Source organism: Eutrigla gurnardus (genome assembly GCF_963514095.1).
Source record: "Eutrigla gurnardus genome assembly, chromosome: 24".
Taxonomy (NCBI): Eukaryota; Metazoa; Chordata; class Actinopteri; order Perciformes; family Triglidae; genus Eutrigla; species Eutrigla gurnardus.
This window is the reverse complement of record NC_139935.1, coordinates 3347368-3367241: the sequence shown is the minus strand read 5'-3', so window position 1 is coordinate 3367241 and position 19874 is coordinate 3347368. Positions and strand designations below refer to the sequence as shown.

The following is a 19874-nucleotide window of genomic DNA, read 5'->3' as shown; positions in this document are numbered from 1 at the left end:
GAGCCCCTGTATAAGATGCACTCACCTGCTGCATTATGGGTAGACCAAATATGGTAGTATGCACACACACACAGACTTTTGTGTCGATGTTAATCCGTCATTACAGTCAAAAATAATACAAAGTGTGTTCTTTTTAATTGCTTTGTTATTGTTTGGGAAGTGTTGTTTTCCATCTTAAGTCAAGTGTGTGTGTGTGTGTGTGTGTGTGTGTGTGTGTGTGTGTGTGTGTGTGTGTGTCTCTTCTTTAAACCTGATAATGCTCTCATGGTAGCGTAGCACGGTGATCCAGCCTTGTAGCCTGAGATTAATTAAAGTTGATTCCAGATAATAATTAGGACCTCCTTGTGCATACCGATAGGCCATCATTAATTTTCAGCACAACTCTTTTCCCCTCTCGTCACGCCAGGAGATTTCCATGTGTGTGTGTGTGTGTGTGTGTGTGTGTGTGTGTGTGTGTGTGGTTGAAAACATTCCCTTCACCCAGGTGATGATATCACCCATCAGCCTGCTTTGGTTTGTTCATTACAATAATGAGCGCTCCCCTCAGATGGGAACTTTGAATCCTGAACTCCAGCCCGATATTAAAAACCGCCCTGATTGGCTGAAGTAAGTGACAGGTGGTTATTAATATTACCCACGGCCGCCCGATAGAAGTTATTAAAGAGCTGATTGCAGCATTCCATTACTACCTATAATTTGGGTGTTATTACAGCTCGTGATTGATTCGTGATGTAATGAGAGGTGAGTCAAAGAGGAACGGAGGTGAAGGAAGATATTCACTTTATAAAAAGTGAAAGAGACAAAAACCTTTATAACACACAGATGAATACTTTTTAGAACTACTTGGGCAGCATCGTTATTTTCTAACAGGAAGTCCGTAGTTGTAGTAGCACCGTCTGCTCTCCCCACACAAAGGGAGGCAGCGCTGACAGTGAAAGAAGGTGGATTTAATAAAAAAAACTCATTTCCACTGATGAATCAATGACATAAACCTGAGGATCTTCTTCAAGGATTCATACAAATAAAAGGAAATGACCATTCAAAGAATAGAAGCTTTCAATGGAGACATTCATCCAAATCTGCATCGTGATGTATCTCCTCTTCACTCATCACCGTGAGGCAGGAGGAGGAAACTTTAAGCACGACTAGGAGCCTCCCTGCTTGGGATTCAGAATCGCAGCAGAGGGATTGTGGGTAAGCCACGGTAACTGAAGGATGTCCCGTCCAGAGGCTGTGCTTGAACTAAGCTAAACTAAGCCTCTGAGCCACCTCGCTGTGAACGGATGCTTTTCTTCCCCCAAATCTTGCGCCGCAGCCCGCCCGGAGTTCACCAGGGATTCCCTCGCCTATCCGCTTGTAATTCACCCCGCGCTGCAGGGCGAGCAGAGAGCCCGCGGTGTGAAAAGGCTTCCATTACACAATGCTAACAGTGACGGCCTCATAACCTCTCATGCTCGTCATCCCTCCCCCCTCACCCCCGGCTGTGATGTAACAGCCGAGCTGCCGAGATGAATCTCTGCCCCGCGGCATTTAAATGAAGCCTCCCGGCACACGTGATAGACGGGGATCCGATAAGTCACGTCGGCTTCCTGCCGCGTTTTGACTCGTCGATAAATGTGTCAAGGAAAATGCCGGCGTGAGGATTGATTATGAAGCTGGGTAAATGTGGATGCGAGGTGTAAACGGTGTGAATTAACTTCATAATCAGAGACATTTAGCTGATGGAACACACTTCCACATGATAAATGTGTTTTCATAGATGCTAACATGCAACGGCAGGCAAATATAATGTATTTTACATCTTTTTATCTGTAGCTATGGTGATCATTATGTTTAATTTCTCATTATATGATAGACACTCTCTGTCTCTCCCCATCCAGGCTCTCCAGGTGGCTCTGGCCGAACACCAGGGCGAGGTGGACTACCTGACCTCAGCTGTGGAGCAGGTCTTCCAGAAAGCTCCGCCAGACATAAGTCAGAAGTAAGACGATGGAATCCAAACCACCGTAACAAACATGAATACACAGGAAAAGGGTCAATGAGCCAATCAGCTTGTGTAACGTTGTGCAGGTACCGCACCGAGATGGACGGCGTCATGGCGCGGTGGAGACACCTCGGCACCACGCTGACGGACGACGCCCAGAGAATCCAGGAGCTCATGGCCAAGCTGCTGCAGTTTGAGGTGAGACACGGGGAGGAGGAGTCGAGTCTAGCAGCCAAGGAACGCAGGAGCTGATCATTTTTAATACGCTTTGTCGCCACCAGAACGATGTGAAGACTCTGAAGAAGTGGATGGCCGATGTGGACGTGTTCCTGAACGAGGAATGGCCGGCGCTGGGCGACTCGGAGGCTCTGGAGAAACAGCTGGAGCAGTGCACGGTGAGGAAACCCAGGGTGCTTTCCTGTAGGGCATTTTGGGAATTTTCTTCAGATGGAATGGAAACAGAATTGTGCAGCAGCTCTTCTCGGCTTCTCTCTGAAAAGCTCAGTTTGACCTCCTGCCCCTCCCTCCCAAAGAGCCCAGCCTGCTCTGATCGGCTTAGTGTTTGTCAGAAATGTTGTTTTTTGTTTTATTTCACTTCCATCTGCATTTTTAGCCATACTATGATGCATTTTACTAACCCTACCCAAGCAGTTCTGTCTCCTTATCTCTACTATTTTGTTTTCTTCAAACTGCGACCTGTAAGAACTTGGGAGGAGACAGATTTGCTCACCTCGATGTCTGCTGCACTTAAATCAAGATCCGAGCTTCCTTTTCTGACAACACCTTAACACCAAAATATCTCATGGATATGAAAGTTAAAATAAAAGAGCAAATAAAAGAGCAACATAAACATCATCAATGCAGCAGTTCTCTCGTCTGAAACGCAGGTTGATAAAGGGCTGAGTGTTTTATTTAGAGTGGATAGAAGTCAAATCTCCTTGAGCTGAAAAGGCCCGAGAGAATTCATCAAATATCCATGAGGCTAAAGCATGCCTTGAGAAAATGGAGAGAAAATTGAAAACGAGCACTTGAAATTCAGCCTCTGAAATATTCACCGTCATAATTTAACCTGCCGTAACCTCCGCCGCGCGCTCTGATTGGCCAGGCTCTGGTGAACGACATCCACACCATCCAACCCAGCGTCAACGGCATCAACGAGGTGGGTCTGTACCTGAAGAAGGAGGCGGAGCCGCCGTTCGCCGTCCACATCCAGAAAGAGCTGGACGAACTCAACGGCCAGTGGGAGAACGTCTGCAAACAGGTGTGTGTTGCTTCGTGGCGCGTTCCTGCAGTCATGTGACCGCCTGACGCCCAGCGTGCGTTTCCCCTCTCCTCCCTCCAGGCCTACGCTAAGAAGTCCGCTCTGAAAGGAGGCCTGGACAAGACCATGGCTCTGAGGAAGGAGATGCAGGAGATGCAGGAGTGGATCAACCAGGCCGAGGAGGACTACCTGGAGAGAGACTTCACGTACAAGACTCCAGAGGAGCTGCGCAAGGCCGTGGAGGAGCTCAAGGTGTGGGAATCATATATACATATATATATATACTGTTTTTATAACAATAATAAAATAAAATACCAAAAAAAACACAAACATTTGCAAAAAGAGGGGCTCACCTGGGTTTCTCCTATATATTATCATTTAAATATGTAGTAAGTAATATAAGAAATATGTATTTCTTATATTTTTGCGTCTATAAAAGGGGAATTATAATATTATTCTCTGATTAAATATGAGTTTGTATTGTGTGTAATTGTTCCTGGCTTTATGGTAATGTATGTGGACCCGTCTTTCAGGAGAAACCTGGTCTGGGTCTTCTCTCAATCACTCTCTTTTGATCCTGTTTAATTCCAGGTCAATAACGTCTACCTGACTCTTTCCATTGTTGAAGTTCAAACCAGCTCTTTCTTTCTTTCACTCTCTTTTATCCTCTTCCTCGCTCCATTCCTCAATCCTGTATCAAACTGCATCAAATCTCCTCCTCGCCGCGTTGCTTTTTCGGCCCTCGTGGCTTTAAACGCGATGTATTTGTGATGTAAATGCGTTTGCTTTGTGGAGCCTTGGCACTAGCAGTCCCCTTGCATTCACCCCGCACCAAAAAACTTTACTTGAGAGTCAGGTTGAAAATTAAAAATTGATTTGCTCCGGCTAATCTCCCCCTCCTCCTCCCCCGTTTCACGTCTCCTCCGCTCCCCCCTTTCTGCTCCGAGCTTAAAGGAAACTCCATTCGTGATTCTGTTCACTCGTTTATTCTCTTAATCCCCCCGTCTCCTTCTCCTTCTCTCCCTCCCTCGGTTGGAAAAGTATTATCTCCACTCCTTCGTTCATTGATTCGTTGGCTCGCTCCGTCTCTCTGTCTCTTTATACTCAGTAGCTTTGTCAACAGAAGAGACATTGAATCATCCATTAATCTCTCTCTTTCTTTCTGTCTTCCTTTACTCTCTTCTTTCAATGTCCAAGAGACTTTTGAGAGTTTATCGTCATGACGACGCTGGTTGATGCTCTCCTAACGCCTGCTTCAGCCTCCAGGACACTAGTGTCGGTACGATGGTCACTATGTCACATCAGGTGACCGTCCCCGACCAATCCCTGGCTGCCTTTCACCACATATGTGATGTTTTTCTCCTCCTTCTCTCTGTCGCCGTAGTCCCTCAAGGAAACGTCAGAGTGGCAGGGCTGTTGTTGCCGTGGTAACGGAGAGTTTGTGTCGGGACGCCACCGACGTCTCAAAACAACCTCATTCACTCGTTCATGTCGTCTGTGTGTGTGTCTGTCAGAGAGCCCAGGAAGAGGTCCACTCCAAGGAGCTGAAGGTCAAACTCCTGACCGACAGCGTCAACAGTTTCATCGCCAAGGCTCCGCCCACGGCCCACGATGCCTTGCGCTCCGAACTGGACGTGCTGACAGCCAACTACCAGCGCCTGTGCAGCCGCCTGGATGGGAAATGTAAAACTCTGGAGGTCGGTACTTCACTTTCCTGTCTTTTCTGTGTTCATTGATGTGAAATGAACAAAATGCACTTTTAAGTGTTCAGAGAGGGAAGGTGTGTTCAAGGTAAAAAATAACAACTTGTTTTTTTTTATCTTTGTGGCCTTCAAATTGTAAGCTTCATTAAAAACAAGTCCGTTTCATAATGAACGCAAGAATGTTTTGATGTTCAGACCGGAGGTAAAAAAAAAGGTGGTGGAGCTGGATCAGATACAGGATGGATAATCTTTATCAGGAGGAAAAACATTGTGTCCTGTGGTTTGAAGGCAGAAATCTCAGATGTCTGAAAAAGTAAAACTATGTGCACGGCTAGATCAAGAGGAGGGAGGCCTCTTTTTCCATTCCACAACCAAAAAACACAAATAAAGCTTACAATTAGAACAAAGATATGGATGAGCTACACACTGAGTTTTAGTCTATAGAAGCAACAATCAGACCAGGCTCTGGTGTTTCCTAATAATTCCACCCACGACAGTGCCATATGTTGAAAGCTCTCCCGGTGGGATCTGGCCAGCAGATCAGCATGGTGGTGAGACTCGGTGTGGGAGGATCGCAGTGGGACTTCTCCCTCAGACACAAAAACAACTAATGTGTGTGTGCTCCTGCGGCAACTCCACAACTCGTGGCTTTTGCACCTTCTGTAATGGTTATCGATCAAAGAATGTCAGTGCAGAAATGTGGAAAGAAGCCTGACATCTAGACGCTGTGCAGAGGAAGCCTATAAAGCCAGAAACGGTGTTTTTCATCAAGCTCTTTGCTCCCGTCTGGGCCTCGATGCTACAAACATGCTGCTGCATTACAATACGATTTTTTTGGTTTGCTTGTTCGTGTGAAATCTCCTTTCTTTCGGGAGCTGGAAACAGACTCATCCAACATGCTGATGTTGAACAGATGTGGTTCTGTCGGCCCATGCTGAATAAGTGAATATAAAGCAACACCGTGATGAAGTCGAGCTGGCAGAGCGCTGCCACCTGTCCTTGTGTCTCTCCTCCCTGTCCTCCTCCTCCACCTCTCCGTCCTCCCTCCATGTGTCTCCTTCACGTCCTCCCACTCTCCTTCCAGCCTCGCTTTACTGAAACATAATGACCTCGCCGTCTCGGTATTCTTTTTCCCGCTTCTTCTCAAATGTCAAACTGGTCATCCCTTCTTTTTTTTTTTATTAATCTGTTCTCCCTTGGAGCTCCTGATGGTTGTGCGTTTGCGTTGCAGGAGGTGTGGGCGTGTTGGTGCGAGCTGCTCTCCTACCTGGAGCAGGAGAACGCCTTCCTCGACCAGCTGGAGCAGAAGCTGGATGAGACGGAAAACCTGCAAGGAGGAGCGGAGGAGCTGCAGGAGGCGCTGGAGGTGAGGAGGAGGAGGAGGAGGAGGAGGACATATACGCAATACATTAAAAAAGATTTAGATAGAATATTAGACATCAGTGCAAGAAAGGGTTGAGATGATGGAATAAAATATGTTTATGCAAATCTGTGAGTATATGGAGGCTAAGCCCCGCCCCTTTCTGTGTTCCTTATGTGACCTTATTTCAGAGGAAATATGATGAAGAAGAGAGAGACAAATAAAGTTTGAATTTTACCATAAATTACACATGTTTTTGTATTGATTTAATTGATTAGACAGGTCTTTCAACAACAAGGTAATTCACACTGTTTTCCATTAAACATTAAAAGCTTTGCAAAGAACCACATAATAAAACACGCTGTTTAGATATACAGGGACAGTCCACAGCTGTTTAGCTGTACGAGGAGCTGATTTACGTATTTATTATTTATTTATGTGTTGCTCTGAAGCCTGAACTCAGTAGATCTGGCAGGCTGGATGTTGATGTTATTTAAGACGACACAGAGAATAAATAAAGTTAATCCAATGAAATGACGTTGAATCTTGCAAAAAGACAAGCCGGCGTGTTCAGGGGAAATAAAGTGGAGAGCTTATTTGTATTTCTAACACCGACTTAATTTGCTTAAATGGTGCCTGAGCAGATATCCTTAGATATAATATACGTCCAGGGATTAAACGATGCAGAACACTTAGAGCCTCGAGGACGAAGCGTTATTTCATGTACGTTCTTCCAGAACAGCAGGAAAACCGCCTTGTTTTAAGACATTTCACCATTCAAAGTGGCACGGCCCGGTTGTGATGGATGATTTGGTTTGCAGAGTCTGGATGTTCTCCTGCGGCACCCAGAGGACAACAGGAACCAGATCCGGGAGCTGGCCCAGACGCTGATGGACGGCGGCGTTCTGGACGAGCTGATCCAGCAGAAACTGGAGGCTTTCAACACACGATGGGACGAGCTCATGGCGAGGGTACGACACACTCTACATCCGGGTTAGATTATAATCTGCTTATTCAGCAGTCGGCCAGTGGATGGTTTATATTTATTTATATTTATTCCCCACTCCAAACCCTCCATCCATCACACCTTTCCTGCTCTACTTGCACTCTTTGTCATCACCCCTCCTCCTCCTCCTCCTCCTCCTCCTCCTCCTCCTCCTCCCGTGCCTCCCAGCCATCATCAGTGGCAACAATACGTTCTCAGCCTCTTGTGGTGATCCTCAGTGACGGATTAGACACAAACACACACACACACACAGACACACACACTCTCATTGCCCGCTGGGTTGATCCTTCCTCACAATAGCAGCAGATTAATGTTCTCCTTGCAGCCTGATAAGCCTCCCTTTGTTTGTCTACCCATCAGAGACAGTGTGTGTCCTTTAGTTCAGACTTTTCCTCTAGTTTTTGAGAGGAAGTGTTGTCGGTGGGTGTTTGAAGGCGTCGCCGCGCGCGTGTGTGTGTGTGTGTGTGTGTGTGTGTGTGTGTGTGTGTGTGTGTGTGTGTGTGTGTCGGCATGTATGCGTGCGAGGTGAGGCCGGGCGGCTCCCAGCCCAGTTTGTTGGTCATCTATAAAGAGGACGAGGAGCTCAGAGACAGGACGCCGCTGTTTGTGAGTATCTCTGGGAAGACAGATGAAGGAGCATAAAGCACACAGAAACCAAAATATTGCCTTCATACGTTTCCCGTCTTTTAGACCGGAGGCGACTGCAGCGAGAGGATTTCTTATTTTTTTTTAAATCTTCTTTCTAACTAAATCAGTGCGGTGGAAAGAACTTAAGAATTTAACCCTAAAATGGGACATATAGGAGCAACACAGGCATCCAGTGAAGTTCTCTTTAATTAATTAATTAAAACAGGCATTTATCAGAATTATAAGAATCATACGATGTTATCTAGTATTAATAATATCTCTGTTATTAAATAAAGGCTGCTGGAATGATGAGAAGAGCCTGGCCGGGGTCCGGTGGGGTGACGTCCACCGTGTTGCTTGTCGGAGGTTCCCTTTAGTTGAGTTTTAATCGCCTTTACGACATGACTAAGAAAGTGACACATCAAAGAGTTTCTTATCTGTTTTTCCTGCTTCTTATCCAAAGAAAGGAATTACAAGTTCAAGAGTCAAATCTAATCCAGGGCTCCAAGGAAATGCAGAGACAGGAGAATATAATCTCATGATATCGACTAAATCCAGACCGTCAAATAGAAACATCTCCGTCTGCACTCTGATCAAAGAGGCGTGTTTGCCTCGTTAATGTGACGGCTGTGAACCAATAAGAGGAAGTGTGCGCGGCATGGAGAGAACGCTGCGTTGCCGACGGCGTTGCCGACACGTGGCACTTAAGCAAACAGCGATCCTCTATCTCTATCGTCCACAATCACTACGCGTGTGTGTGTGTGTGTGTGTGTGTGTGTGTGCAATAAGCAATAAGGCAAAACTGTTTAATGAGAATATGTATTCATGAGCTGACAATTGCCAGGGAAACGGAGTACAGCGCCACAGGGAAGGCTGTTATCAATGTTTGTCTAAATATTTAATCTCACTCAACTTCTCATTTCATACATTATCAGCGACGACAAATCCACTGGTAACACGGGGAGTGCTGCCGGGGTGTGAGACGGGGGGGTGGGTGAGACAGGCTATACTTAGAGGCTTTATCCTTCTGCAAGAGCTTAGCACGCTCACCTCTCACCACACACTCATGATGTAAGAGGTCTAATCATCCAGGAGGAAACACACAGTCTGACATCAGAACGTCAGCGCTTAGGTGAGCGAGGACGGCGGCGTTGATGCGGGGGATCGAACCGACGGGACATGAGAGAGAAACCCCGGAGCCCGGCCTTCAAGAGGGTACAGTGTGTGTTTGTGCTTATGTAGGCGCGCTTGTACGGGAGGGGCTGCGTGTCTTAATGTTGGAGCGTTTAAGTCGACCCCAGGTGCAGGCCGAGGTCTACCATATCAGACGGGACCCCAGGTCCAGGCCGGGGTCTACCACACCAGACGGGACCCCAGGTGCAGGCCGAGGTCTACCATACCAGACGGGACCCCAGGCTGAGATCCTGTGGGACTTCCAGATCCAGACTGGTGGTGGACCGACAGCTACATCAAGAAGAAAGAACACGAGAAACTCCAAAAACACCAAGAGCTGGAAGAGGAGCTCCAAAAGACGTGGAGAGTAAAGGCATCACATAATCAGAGCACTCGGGTCTATCACCCCCAAACTGGGTCAGTGGATCCAGCAGAGTCCAGGACCAACATCTGAGATCTGACAGAACCCTCCGGCTCCCAGACCTCGGGTAGAAGACCGACCCTGAAGGAGCAAATCTTTTCTTCTTTTCATAATGTGCAGTATTGCTTTCAATACATCACGTCCCCGGTGCAATATACCAAACTTTTTATTACTTTTCCAACACCCTGTTGTATGTTATATATTGTTTTTCTCTTTAAAGTCATGCATCTTGCTTTTCTAGTTACAGTTTTAGGTGCTGGTGTTTATATTATCTCTTATACACTTTATTTAGTCTTAAATTGCTGCAATTTACTATCTGCCTTTATATTATCTCTTATTTTAAATGCAGGCTGATGTTTTTTACGCACTTAATGCAAAAACTGCAAAAACAGTAAACACGACAACAAGTTGAAATATGCGGATATAATATCCCCAGCTCCCCCTGAGGATTTTTTATTCAAGATTATTCAAATCGTTGTTATTGGAAATTGCTTTTCTAAACATGAGTTTGCCATTTTTCAGCAGGAATGCCTTGAAACACGCGTGGTCTTCGTGGTGGACTGGGGAGGGTTTTAATGAGCTGGGCTGTGTCTCCGCAGGCGGCGCTCAGGAAGAAGCAGCTGGACCAGAGCGTCCAGTGGGCTCAGGAGAACGACAAGACGCTGAGGCAGATCCAGGACTCGCTGGCCAACACCGACCGCCACCTCGCCGCGTACCTGGCGGACAACATCGACGCCCAGCAGATCCCGCAGGAAGCTCAGGTATTCTACGGCTCGTCCTCGTTAAATACCACTAATATCAACCTTTCATTGGCCAGCGCTCCTTCCACATCCATCGGCAGGAAACAGGAAGGAAGTGGTAAAGTAGTCACGCCCACCTCTTGGTATTCTTAGCACTTTAGTATTCCTTATGTGGATGTTGACCCCCATCTCTTACGCTGAGGTTAAAGAAGACACAATGTGAGTACGGACTCACACACTATCATCTCTCATTTAATAAATCATTCATAGGAAAGGCCAAACCTGCTCTTAGTACACACACACACACACACACACACACACACACACACTTCCTGTTCCATCCTGGCCTCTACCAAACGGCTGAGAGGACCAGTGGAACCAACCAACCAGAATTCACCAGATTGGCTGGAGATGCCTTGATGTAACCCAAGAAAGACCCATCTGGACCTCCAGTAATTAGACTGGACCAGCTCTCATTGTTTGGTTCTTGGTCAGATGTGTGTTATGATAAAATATATATATATATATATATATATATATATATGTATATATTTATCAGAATATGAGAATAAACAAGCCAAGAAGAGAGTTTTTGTTGTAATGAAGCCGGGAACTCACGATGCCCGTCTCTTTGTCTCCTCTTCTGACTTTCATATCTCTTTTTTTTCTCTCTCTCTCTCTCTCTCTCTCACACACACACACACACACACACACACACACACAGCCTCCAGACAGATTGGATGGCGGCTCATGAAATAATGGTGTGTGGTGATAGACTGAGTGATGGAAACTTGAGAGTGTGGGGAGGATGACCAGATTACGTCTCTCTCTCAAGGAGGCGGAGGATTAGATTAGAGAGTGTGGATGAGCATATGTGATTACAGAGCACCTGTTATTTAAAGAAAAGAGAGAGGGCTGACGGTGTGTGTGTGTGTGTGTGTGTGTGTGTGTGTGTGTGTGTGTGTGTGTGTGTGTGTGTGTGTGTGTGTGTGTGTGTGTGAAAAGAGCTCGACAGGTTCTCTCTTTGATGCCTCCTGCCCCCTTGTGGTCAGCAGATAGAAGAACATTATCAGTCCATTCCAACTTTATGGACTTTAGTTTGACTTTTATGTCTTTTGTTTTGTATTTTATTATCTAAATAATGCTATTATTACTATCATATTTGACTGGTTTTATTAACCATTCCAAACCCCTAACCCTGTTTTATAGCTTTTATTTTTGATATAATTTTTAAATAATATTTTATTCTCTAAATTATTATTATTATTATTATTACCATATGTGATTGTTGTTTTTTTGGTTCCAGTTTTTTTTTTCATTATTATCATTATTTTTGTTGTTATTATTTTTATTTAAAAAAAAAAAAATCAAATTATTTTTTAATTTAAAAATGTGTGTATTTAACAGAAAATCCAGGCGGAGCTGAGCGGCCATGATGCGACCCTGGAGGACATGAGGAAGAAGAACCAGGACGTGGAGCCGTCCCAGAGAGTCATGGGACAGATCGACCTCACCCAGGTACACACTCACACCTGCACGTCTACACAAACACACACACATAGATCTACGTGATGATCACAGATTCCTTTTCACAGAAAATGCTGAAAGACGTGTGGACGAAGTTCCGGCTCTTCGAGAAGCCGGCCAACTTTGACGCCCGGCTGGCCGAATGCGAGCGCTTGCTGGCTGGGGTCAAAAAACAGGTGGGGGTGCTGGACATCCGCAGCGTGGAGCAGGACGTGGTGCAGTCGCAGCTGGACCAATGCATGGTGGGTGACGGCGGCAGATAGACGGGTAATTGGAGGGTTTGATCGTTCGCTGAGCCCCCTGCTGTGTGTTTGTGTGGAACAGAAGTTGTACAAGGTGCTGAGTGAAGTGAAAGGGGAAGTGGAGACGGTGATCAAAACAGGCAGACAGATCGTCCAGAGGCAGCAGACGGAGCAGCCCAAAGAGATGGACGACAGGGTGACCGCCCTCAAACTGCTCTACAACCAGCTGGGCTCGCAGGTGAACACACACACTCACACGTGGTCACACACACCAGTCACGTTCAGACGCTGACCTGTTTTAATTTGGCGTAGGTAACGGAGAGTAAACTGGAGCTGGAGAAAAGCCTCAAGTTGTCCAGGAAGCTGCGTAAGGAGCTGAACGGGCTGACGGAGTGGCTCGCCGCCACCGACGCCGAGCTGACCAGGCGCTCTGCTGTGGACGGTATGCCCAGCAACCTGGAGGCGGAGGTGGCGTGGGCACAGGTACGACACACACACACCATCATCATTATTATTATTATTAAAGAAACGGTAGTATTGACGATGTGTTGTCTCCAGTCCATCCACGGGGAGACGGAGAGGCGTCAGCCGCAGCTGCAGAGCGTGGTGGAGCTGGCCGAGGCCCTGAAGGCGGTGCTGCGAGGTCACGGAGGACTGGTGGACGACAAAGTCAGCCTGCTGCACTGCAACTGGATCGCAGTCACATCCAGAGCAGAGGAGTGGCTCAACCTGCTGCTGGTCAGGAATTCAATTTAACAACTGTGATATTTCATTTTCTTTTATCAGTGCTAAAATTACCCCAAACTCTAAAAATAGCCTCTTAGAAGTGTTTCTGTTTGAAGTGAGCAGCGTCTCCGTCCCTCGCCGTCTCTTAGGACTACCAGCGGCAGATGCAGAAGTTGGATGGAGAGATAAAGGAAGTGAACGGATGGATCGACGGAGCGGAGAAGACGATGGACGAGATGGACGGCCAGGGACCCAACGATGCTGGGATGAAGGTCTGTCTTTTTCTGTCGGGTTTCATCTTCTTTGTGTTCTCAGATAAATGGTAGAGATCGCTGTTTCCGATGCTTCTGTCGGGCGAAGGTCCTGACAGATCCGTGTTCATGTTATCTTTTATCTTCTTGTTCTTATGTACATAAATAAATAATGATTTTATTACTTCAAAATTGCCCTTTGGAAAAAAGAGTGTAAATAAAAATCCTCTAAATTCAGGATATATTTCAATGAAATGGATTCTGTGGTATTTAGAGTTCAAGTATTCAGTTGTCTGATATGTCGCTATGTAAAGAAGTGTTATTTTGAAGACTACTCTGTATGAATTTGTAAAGTTACTATGAGGAATGTGTACCTGGTTATGAAACAGTCTCAGTTTAATGCTGATGCCAGCTAATGACCTACATAAGCACATAAACGAGCTGCTCCAGCGGGAGCCAACACCAACGCCGTGCTGCCGCTGCATATAGAGACACAATAATTACTGTACAAATAATGATCACATAACAGTGTAAAACCTCCCCGTGTGTCGTTGTGTGTCTGCAGGTGCTGCGTGCAGAGCTGGAGCTGACCCGGGGTCAGATGGAGGAGGTGAGGGCTCTGGCCCAGGAGCTCATGTCCACCCGGGGGGAGAACTGCCAGGCCCAGGTGGGACCCAGAGTGGAGCAGCTCAACCAGAGATTTGACACCATCGCACAACGCGTCGCCTCCGGACTGGTAGGGAGGAGTTCTCCCCTCTGAGTCATATTATGTAGAAATCCCAACAGCAGTAACACACAGTCTTTAATTAACCATGTTTGACTTGGAAACACTTCAATGAACTCTCATCCTTCCTGCTAAACATGACAGTCCAACCATCCCCATTCATTTCCTTCAGCTCTCTGCAAACACACTCTGAACTATGTTTACTTTCAGCTCTCACTAAATAGACTTCAAAGCATCACTAAATAGACGAAATGTACTTTTAACGCACACTTAACAGACTCTCACCCTAAATTTACTCTCAATAAATCTGAACCGACTAAAGTTACTTCTTCCTCTCGGCCACTAATGATCTTTCTGTTTCCTGTGTGTGTGTGTGTGTGTTTGTGTGTGTGTGTGTGTCAGACGGCGGCGTCAGCCAAGGAGCTGGAGCAGTACCACAGTGAAGCACAGATCTGGCTGGAGCTCCTGGAGGAGGAAGTCAAACAGGGGGAGGACCTCAAGGAGGAGGACTTCCAGGAGAACAAGGTCTCCTCCACACACACACACACACACACACACACACACTTCCCTTAACATACTGCGTCTCTAAAGCGGTGTGTGTGTGTTGTGTAGGACTGTGAGGAAGGTGCAGTGAAGGAGTTACTCCTCAGAGGAGAGAATCTACAGAAGAGGGTCCCGGATCAGGACAAGAGGGAGCAGATCAGACTGAAGCACAACCAGCTCAACAGCAAGTACAACACTGTCAAGGTAACACACACAATATCACTCCTGGCTACCCGATTCATCCAAGCTAGCCGTTTAGCTCCTTGAAAGCTCACTCATTAAGATCACATGTGTGTGTGTGTGTGTGTGTGTGTGTAGGACCTGCGTCTGCTGAGGAACAGGAAGGCGTTGGCCATCGCCCCCCAGTGGTACCAGTACAGGAGGAAGTCACATGACCTGCTGGCCTGGCTGGACGACATCCAGCGCAGCGTGGACCAACTGCCCGACCCCCCCGAAGGAGAGCGGGTGAAGGTGAAAACACACACACGTCAATGCATGAATACACACCAACACACACACACACACATCAGTGATAATGTGTGAACCTGCTGTCTTCCTCATCATCCAGCTCTTCATCTCTTCACTCTTCGTCATCCTGCTGCATTAACTCACCTTTCTTTTACAATGGGAGGAAGACTTTCTAAGTAATTGTTCCAGGACGTCTTCGTCTAACTGTTTGAAGGAATAATTGCAGATTGATTGTTCGGCTGTAGACTGAAGCAGCTTTAATGTGGGAAGCTTTAATGGTGGGGTTTATTTGCCTCGCCTCGGGCGCTCCTTCCTGTTGAACATGAATATTCATGGATGCTAATGCTGCAGGTTGTGACGGAGGAACCCTGGACTCCGCCTGCCTCTCCTCCTCCACCCTGACTCTCTGTGTGTGTGTGTCTTTCACTTCCAGATGATCACTATGACATTTCGCTAAGCGGACATCTGACTCGCCTGTCATTCACCTGAGATTCCTCACTGTCTGTCTGTCTGTCTGCCTGTCTGTCTGCTCATCTATCTGTCCTCTATGCTTCTTTCAACCTCCCACGCTGCACCTCCTCCTCTGTACTCATTCAAAGGCCGGCGATTGTACTCCTCCTCCTCCTCAATGTAAATAAAGACTGAAGGCAGTGTGCGCCTCCTAATTATAGCGTTCTGATGATCTATTGATTGTTGAAGTGGAGATACATACAGTTCAATAATAACATACAATATGAATGATTGATTTCTTCACGTGTTGGAGTGTGTGCTCGTGAGTAAATGATGTCAATGTATTTATTTCCACTGTGTGTGTGTGTGTGTGTGTGTGTGTGTGTGTGTGTGTGTGTGTGTGTGTGTGTGTGTGTGTGATTGTCAGACATCCACATGCCTCTCTGTGCTTCCGTGCTCAGCCAATAGCAAGTGACCTCCCTTGGTTGATTTCGTCCAATAGGAAATTGGCTCAGAGTTCGACAAGAAGAAGGAGGAGCTTAACGAGGTGCAGGGCTTAGCCAATCAGCTCTCAGAAGCTGGAGCCGCCAGTCTAGTGGAGCCCCGCCAACTCCAGCTCAACGCACGCTGGGTTGAGGTGGAGGGCAAGTTCGTACCCTTCAAAAGACAATGTGTGAGTTCCACTAGGCACGACTTGTGTTTATCTACAGCACTAACAGAGCATACTGCACTAATCATAGTACTAATACTACCAGCTGAGATTTAAAACACAGTTTTCACTAACTATTAGCATGACTATCAGATAGGATTCCCCTTCAGAATGTGGTGCGTCCCTGTTTGCAATTACTTACCACACAATAATGATGACATTTTGATGACATTTACTAAGAATCTATTTAATCTATATGACAAATCCTGTGAAAAGACAACAATGTGTCCTATTTTCATTGTTGCTCTTCTCATAAGATTTGTTGAATAATGAGAGAAAATCTCTAAATTAAAGATTAACATCATAAAAAACCCTTTAAATCTAAAGCAGAGTTATTAGATTGTTCCCCCCGGAGAATAAAGCGTGAGTTGCTTTGTTTGTTTTCCGTTGCTGCATTCTCATCGACGTGTCTTAACGTGTACATGAAGCATGCTCACATGTACGAGTCTCATGGGTTGCTCTGTCCGACTCTGTGTCACCGCATGCCGACCAATCACATCACACCCGGCAGTTCCCCGACCTGCCAATCACTGAGGATGTATGTATCCAGTCAACCAATCACACGCGAGGACCACATGGCATCAGCGTGGACCCAATACACATCTACTCTCATATTAGTGTTATTTTAATCTACCCAGAGTCCAACACTCCCTCTATCAGCACGCCGGCGCCTTGCTCAAGGACTCTCCAGCAGTAATTGGTCCTCTCACTTGCCCATAAAGTGCCATTCACTCCATTTGTCACTCTGTATGTTATGATATGGGTGAATGGTGAGGTTTTAAAATGTTTGTGTCCACAAACCGCCTCCCCAGCTGAAGTGTCCTTGAGCAAATCACTCCCAACTCCAGAGGTGTTGTTGAAGCTGCCCTCCGTAGAGAAGGGAACATTTCCACAAGCTTCCATCACGGCTACAAAATGCTGGACTGGTTTCCCTGAAGACCAACACAGTGTAGATGTGTCTTGAGTCCACGTGGTCGAGACGATGAAGCAGAGCAGACCAGATCATGAGAGGCGGAGCTTCAACCTTTTTAGTCTCGTCTTGACGGTGTGATTCGATTAAAGTGCTCCTTCTCAACATCTGGATCTGCGCCGCTCTCATGTCTCGACATCCAACACATTCAAATCCCAAACACAAGAACACAATGTCTATGAAACATGAAGTGTGTGTGTGTGTGTGTGTGTGTGTGTGTGTGTGTGTGTGTGTGTGTGTGTGTGTGTGTGTGTGTGTGTGTGTGTGTGTGTGTGTGTGTGTGTGTGTGTGTGTGTACTAAAGCAGGTTTGGGCCTTCACTATGAATGTGATTTATTAAATGAGAGATGATAGTGTATGAGTCTGTCACACTGGGTTAAAGGATAAGTTCACATATTTATGAAACAGAAAAGTACAAAGTAGCATAAAATCAATACTCAATTTAAGTGCAAGTACCGTAACATTAGAATTAAGTGCAGTATTTGAGTAAATATACTACCAATAACTTTCATAGTGGTATCGATCTTCTCATCGACCTAAATGTCGAGCTGTTCCTTTCAGATTTCGGTGAACTTTAACCCCCTGAACCCCAGTGTGACGGAGCTCTCCGTCTGCAGACAGTCAGCAGGGAAACTGGGACATACAAAACTCTGGCCTTCCATTTCACTTCATAACACACCTGGTGAACGTTCTTTAGTGAACATGCATCCCAGTTAAAGGGGCATTCCACCAATTTCTTAGAAAATAACCCAGGTGATGTCAAAGTGACTACAGGTGTAAGAAAAAGCATTCGTTACAACCTGAGAGACAGAGTTTGAAGGTGGGGTTTCATAAGGCGGAGAGGATTTAATGAAAGGATTATGGGACATGTAGGTTTTTAGTGTATGAGCCATACTTTATGGAAGTTGCATCTCAGCAGCAGCAGCATTAACTACTATGAATTAGCAAGGCTGCTGATGTTTGTTTTAAATTGGGGTTGATTAAAGAAAGGCCGGTGCTCGGGTGACAGGAGGTGAAATAAACAGAGTGGTGTTAATGACCCAGTGTCTCTGCACTGTGGAGCTTCAGCTCCATTGTGTATCATGGTCAGGTTGAATATATAGTCATTTAAACTGCTGTCTCCAGAGTGGACTCTGAGAGTGAGGTGATCATGATATACAATCGGGATTAACGGCGTGTTCGTGGAGGGATTGTCCGTCAGAGGTCACATGATGTCTGACGGCCTGGAAGCGATCTGGGGCTTTGATTTTATGGTCTTAAATGAGTCATTTATACATACAATAAAATAAAAAATATAGATGATTTTGTTCATAAAAGGTTATTCCTACCCCTTTTCTCCACATGCTCTTCAGATAGAAACAGATCAGACGTAGAGATGGCTCACCAGGAGGAAATCTCACTTGCCTCTCAGGGCCTCATCAGCTTTAGATCTTCTCATATATTTTCTAATAACATGGAATTTCAATGATTTCCAATGAACTTATTTAATAATTGAAGTCCCAGATTGTTTCCCCCCTCAAGGTTAGACATGTCGGTTAGAAAATAAAGCACAAAACAACATTTCAAAGTCATAATGTTTTCTTTTTCTGATCCACCTCCCGACTGTGTGAATCTGTGTGTGTGTGTGTGTGTGTGTGTGTGTGTGTGTGTGTGTGTGTGTGTGTGTGTGCAGGACTACCTAACAGAGCTGCAGGCGCTGCTGCGTTCAGTGTCAGAGACGGACTTCAAGCTGAACTCTCCTGAATACTGGCCTGCAGCGTATTATAACCTGCCTCAGCAGGAGCACTGCCTGAAGGTCAGCACCGCTTTAGTGTTTCTCTCAGAGAGCAACCATGTTTACTCACTTCTGATACGTCACACTATTCCTCAGATATAATATCAAGGAAGGTAATTATTTAATGCCGTATGAGTATTTAGGACTCCTGAGCCTTGCTGAGCCACAGAGCTTAGCTTAAAGCCTGGAAGCAGGGCGTTACCTAGCGACTAGCCTGGCTGTGTACAACGCTAACACAACCCACCAACCACACAGGAGGTGAAGGAGAGCGTGGAAACGCTGCGAGGCCCGGTGGGGGGGGCGCTGTCCCGCAGAGAGGAGATGGTGTCCGGGGCTCGGCCTCTGGAGGGTCAGAGGATCCAGGAGACGGCAGCGCTCCTCAACACCAACTGGGACAAACTGAACAAGCTCTACCAGGACAGGCTCAAGTGAGGAGGGGCGGAGGGATGCACATGGTTGCATGAATATTGCCTCATTTTGTGCATACATTTGAATGGAAATCTGTTTGTTTGTTTGTGTGTGTGTGTGTGTGTGTGCACATCAAGGCGTTGGCAAGATTGCAACTCCAAGTGGCAGAAGTTTGTCTCGGATGAGAAGGCGATGGAGGAGTGGCTCTGCGACGCCGAGAGCACTTTGAGGCTGGCTGAGAGTGAACCAGCAGGACACAGACATCACCTCAGGGTAACACGCACACATTTATCCACCGACACACACACACACACACACACACACGGTTCAGAAGCTGCAGAGTGTTTTCAACTTGCTTTTAGGATGTAGGGAGATGTCGGAGAAACGTACGAGGGCTCGCTTTCACACGTCTGGAGTTAAACTAATGCACTCTACCTTGTATATGAAGAGTGTCTGTGTGTGTGTGTGTCGTCAGACATGCTCAGTCCACTTTGAGCTCTTGTGATCAGCTCTCTATGTCCACCTGGACGATGTGTGTGTGTGTGTGTGTGTGTGTGTGTGTGTGTGTGTGTGTGTGTGTGTGTTAAAGGACAGACAACCATCTGGTACCTGGAATCACAAGCTGCCACTTGAACCTCACCCAATCTTGATCAAACACACATTCAGGACTTATATATGAACTGGTGTTGGGGCTGCTGGATTCACGGGAACTTTCTGGAGTTATTACCCCAACTGGGAAAAAATAAATACAATAATTTAAAGCTTGAAAGGTCTAATTTCTGGGAAATGGACTTACTGTCACACCACG

General features: G+C 46.3%; 1 protein-coding gene across 1 annotated transcript in view; it reads left to right on the top strand.

The window, feature by feature from the left end:
* LOC311009907 (dystrophin-like) overlaps positions 1-19874 on the top strand; it is a gene marked incomplete at its 3' end in the record, with an annotated part of 116200 nt that overhangs the window by 84049 nt on the left and 12277 nt on the right. The window contains exons 26-48 of the mRNA XM_084004349.1: positions 1881-1981; positions 2071-2182; positions 2266-2379; positions 3090-3245; positions 3327-3497; positions 4760-4942; positions 6180-6314; positions 7130-7279; positions 10135-10296; positions 11683-11793; positions 11871-12044; positions 12127-12282; positions 12357-12527; positions 12603-12782; positions 12920-13042; positions 13587-13757; positions 14148-14270; positions 14358-14492; positions 14607-14759; positions 15709-15879; positions 18557-18679; positions 18914-19086; positions 19204-19339. Of these exons, the coding sequence (XP_083860475.1) occupies positions 1881-1981; positions 2071-2182; positions 2266-2379; positions 3090-3245; positions 3327-3497; positions 4760-4942; positions 6180-6314; positions 7130-7279; positions 10135-10296; positions 11683-11793; positions 11871-12044; positions 12127-12282; positions 12357-12527; positions 12603-12782; positions 12920-13042; positions 13587-13757; positions 14148-14270; positions 14358-14492; positions 14607-14759; positions 15709-15879; positions 18557-18679; positions 18914-19086; positions 19204-19339 (3384 nt within the window). The remainder of the gene's footprint in view (positions 1-1880; positions 1982-2070; positions 2183-2265; positions 2380-3089; positions 3246-3326; positions 3498-4759; positions 4943-6179; positions 6315-7129; positions 7280-10134; positions 10297-11682; positions 11794-11870; positions 12045-12126; positions 12283-12356; positions 12528-12602; positions 12783-12919; positions 13043-13586; positions 13758-14147; positions 14271-14357; positions 14493-14606; positions 14760-15708; positions 15880-18556; positions 18680-18913; positions 19087-19203; positions 19340-19874) is intronic.